This window comes from Cryptomeria japonica, chromosome 6 (assembly GCF_030272615.1).
Source record: "Cryptomeria japonica chromosome 6, Sugi_1.0, whole genome shotgun sequence".
Taxonomy (NCBI): Eukaryota; Viridiplantae; Streptophyta; class Pinopsida; order Cupressales; family Cupressaceae; genus Cryptomeria; species Cryptomeria japonica.
In genome coordinates, this window is record NC_081410.1 from 346,163,164 (window position 1) to 346,166,595 (window position 3,432).

A 3,432-nucleotide genomic window follows, 5' to 3' on the forward strand; every position below is an offset into this window, starting at 1 on the left:
TGCAGGTTTCCCTTTTGGGCTTTTATTTTATTTAATTTTTTATTTGTTCTATTCTTCCAAGTATTATTATGAACACTTTTTAACCACATCATGAATAAAGTGTCAAAAATACTCTTTACAATATTACATAGGCCCTATAATGGTATATATGTTGCTCTTTTCAAAAACTAAGTGATTGGATCCACTTAAAATATTATTATAATTATTTATCTAATTTTATCTCTTTACCCACATAAAATAAAATGGTTGAGTTCTGATTTTATTTTATTTTTTGGGAAGGAGACATGATAATCACACTCTCAAAGGTGACCTAAGTTAAAACAACCAAGTTTAATCAATGTTTGATAGAATTAGATTATAGATAAAAAAAAATGATTAGTGATCAGCATTAGACAAATAAGTCAATTGAACTAGAATTGTGCACACAATAACATTGACATAAGCAATAAATATAAGACTAGATACAAGAAAGGTTTAGTATACTTATTTGCAATTATACAGATACATTTATACATTATCCCAAATGTTTAAATGTAAATACAAAACTAAATAAGAAATACATTGAGATGATAATAGGGAAGCATAATAGTAGCCGTTATAGCTAACTTCATGCAACCATCGAATTTTGACATTTTTTTCCACATGCGACTTAACTGCTTATAGCTATTGATTTGGCTTCTGGGTAGTAATGATGCACGTTGTGGGATCCATTATGCATGCAAGAGTCAAAAAGTACACTTTTCAAAGTGTCGCCTGATACCTATTTAAAGATGCCCCAATAACCGTGCACTTAAAAATCACCAATACTTATGCATAAATGTCCCAGTAGTTGTGTATCATGCGTACCAATAAAAATGCACAAATGAGCCAATCATGGCTCAAAAAAGCTAAAAAATGAGCAGCTATTGGTACATGTGTAATTTATTAATGAGCTTTTAGTTGTTCTTTTTTTTTTTTTTAAAGCTAGTAATTGGGAGGTTGGGTGTGCAAGGAGTGAACGGTTATTGGAACATGAACGCTAACTGATGCTCTTCCTCTATTGTATGCAGTCGCTTGTTGAACTCTGATTTTAAACAATGGAACTTTGCATATGAAGCCTTCCTTCCAGTGGCCTAACAATATTTTCCACATTATGTATGTGGCAGTTTTATACAACCTATTGCTAATAAAATTTAGGTACAAGGAAAGAGAATCGTGATAGCAATACTGTACAAAATTCATTTCTTACAAGCCAAAAACCATCTCATATTTTGTCTCATGAGATAAACAAGCCCACCAAAAAAGGTAGCACACAAATTTAGGAAAATGTCGCGCAGTAGCTAAGCTAAAATAAAATTGGAAAGAGAAAAACACAAGCGTTGCCAGAAAACTCACACTGGGCAGGGTGCGCCTATTCTATCCTCACTCTCAGTGGTCTCCCATCCATATCCTGCATCCAAAAATGAATACTCTTAGTGGTTTTGTCCAAGTTCACTAGCAAATTTTATGACAGAAAGGTGATAAAATTCATCTACAGTACTCCATAGCTTATGTGAAATTAAGCTTTTCACATATGCTTCACCAAATTCAATCATGTAAATCATTGTCTCATAAGTTTTTGTTTTGGTAAAAGACAGAATCTGTAACAAAAAAGCTAATACACTAGTGATGATTTCAAAGCAACAAATACTCACAGCCCCATCAAGAGAGGAAATAGTTGCCTCCACTTCCTCAGAAGATGACATGGTGACAAAAGCAAAACCCCTAGACCGCCCTGTCTCTCTGTCATACACAACTCTGGCATCCTTAATTCTTCCAAAACCCTTAAAAAGCTATTCAAGGGTATAATTATCAGCTCCCCAAGGAAGATTACCCACATACATTTGATTTGCAGAATCAAAACCCCCACCACCAGACCGTACGTTTCTGAATCCAACCCTAGATGTGAAATTGTTCTTCACAGGCTGTGGCCCGGAACTCACCCTCAAAGTTCTGCCCCGATACTCCTGTTATAGATCTCAAATTTGTCATGGGAAAACCTCATGCTATACAAAAACCTTCAGTAATAATTGCAGAACGCCAGAAATATGTAAGGGCTATATGGTTTAAGAAAATGCATCTAAAATTAGGATATACAACAGCAAAACTTGCAAAAACAGAGCTAATTTGGGAGAAAACCCGCTTAAAACACTTACATATCCATTAAACCTGTCCACGGCTTCAGAGACTTCTTCTCTGGTTGCCATGGTCACAAAGGCAAAACCCCGGCTTCTTCCTGTATCTTTGTTATATATTACCTACAACACACCCTTGTGACTAAATCTTTCTATGCACCACCACTTTTCACAAAAATAACCAAGCTTTCAAATGGAAGCGCAAACCTCATTGAACCAAGATTCAGAGTTTAAAAAACCTTCAACAATCCTCATGAACAAATTTCTACTAGATGCCCTGAAATTAACTTCCTCTCACAGACTATTTATATAATTACACAGTATCTAGTTCAGAAGGGCCGCTTTATCCTATCCAACCAATGGATTGGATTTCAAAAACTCGGCATTTAGTTTAGCATGAATCATTGGCAATCGATTTCCAATACCCATTGATGAATAACATCAATTTCAAACAGAAAAGGACTGAGATTTCTAGAACATATCGAACAGCATACCTCCACCTTGGTGACATTGCCAGCATCCTTGAAGAGCTTCAACAACTCCGTGCTGTCCACGCTATATGGAAGATTGCCCACATAAAATGATTTATCATCTGTGTCTCTTCCTCGGCCCTGCCCTGTATTTCTTCTTCCTTCTTCCTCCTCCAACTGTGCTTGAGCTGTTATTGATGCGTTCCTTTTGGGTAGAAACTTATTATTCTTCCCCTTCTCCTTTGAATACGAAGAGAGAGGCAACAGGAAAGAGGTTCCTTTGCCATTGCTACTCTGCAACAGAGAGGAAAAGTACTCACTCGCTCTGTTGCCGCTCTGTATGCAGGGTCGGGAAGGGAAATAAAGAGAAGTGAAGCCGCTAAGACGGTGCCCATTTAGAGGGGACAACCAACTAATTGCAGCGGCCATGGTTTCGTATTCCTATTAGGTAAGATGTAAAACAACAGAAAAGATGAGTACCTATAAGGATAATCTAACGCTTTCTAGGTGTCCTTAGTTTGGTAATTTGATTCACTGCGTCTATTTTGGTTCCAAAACTGACCTTGTGTACAGCGTGTTAATGACAGGGTAGTCAATCGTAGCGGTTAATTGTAAAATTGACGGTGTAAAATGTGCGATTAACATGCATGTTAGTCAAACCCTACTATCATTTTGGAGCCAAAATAGACGCATTCGATGGATTTAGGGTATGATATCATGTTATTTGATTTTAGTTGAATAAGGAATGAGTTGGGTATGTTTCAATTGGTGAAAGTTTTGTGAGGTAGGTATAAGGTCACAAAGTTCAA

At 36.5% G+C, this 3,432-nt stretch overlaps 1 protein-coding gene across 1 annotated transcript; it reads right to left on the reverse strand.

Annotated features, from left to right (window-relative positions):
• Window positions 1-462: 462 nt before the first annotated feature.
• Window positions 463-3,091, reverse strand: LOC131077957 (30 kDa ribonucleoprotein, chloroplastic). Its single transcript, XM_058015558.2, has 5 exons — window positions 2,648-3,091; window positions 2,175-2,276; window positions 1,861-1,985; window positions 1,674-1,761; window positions 463-1,429 (listed from the first exon to the last, which is right to left on the reverse strand). Exons 1-5 carry the CDS (start codon window positions 3,050-3,052, stop codon window positions 1,391-1,393), a joined length of 759 nt encoding a protein of 252 aa, XP_057871541.1. The 5' UTR covers window positions 3,053-3,091; the 3' UTR covers window positions 463-1,390.
• Window positions 3,092-3,432: the final 341 nt, after the last annotated feature.

Excerpts from the sequence above, each read along its gene's own strand:
- LOC131077957 (XM_058015558.2), bottom strand. The coding sequence starts at position 3,052 with ATGGCCGCTGCAATTAGTTGGTTGTCCCCTCTAAATGGGCACCGTCTT. Across the intron at positions 2,277-2,647 it reads GCAATGTCACCAAGGTGGAG|GTAATATATAACAAAGATAC; the intron begins GTATGCTGTTCG and ends GGTGTGTTGTAG. Across the intron at positions 1,986-2,174 it reads TGGACAGGTTTAATGGATAT|GAGTATCGGGGCAGAACTTT; the intron begins GTAAGTGTTTTA and ends GATCTATAACAG.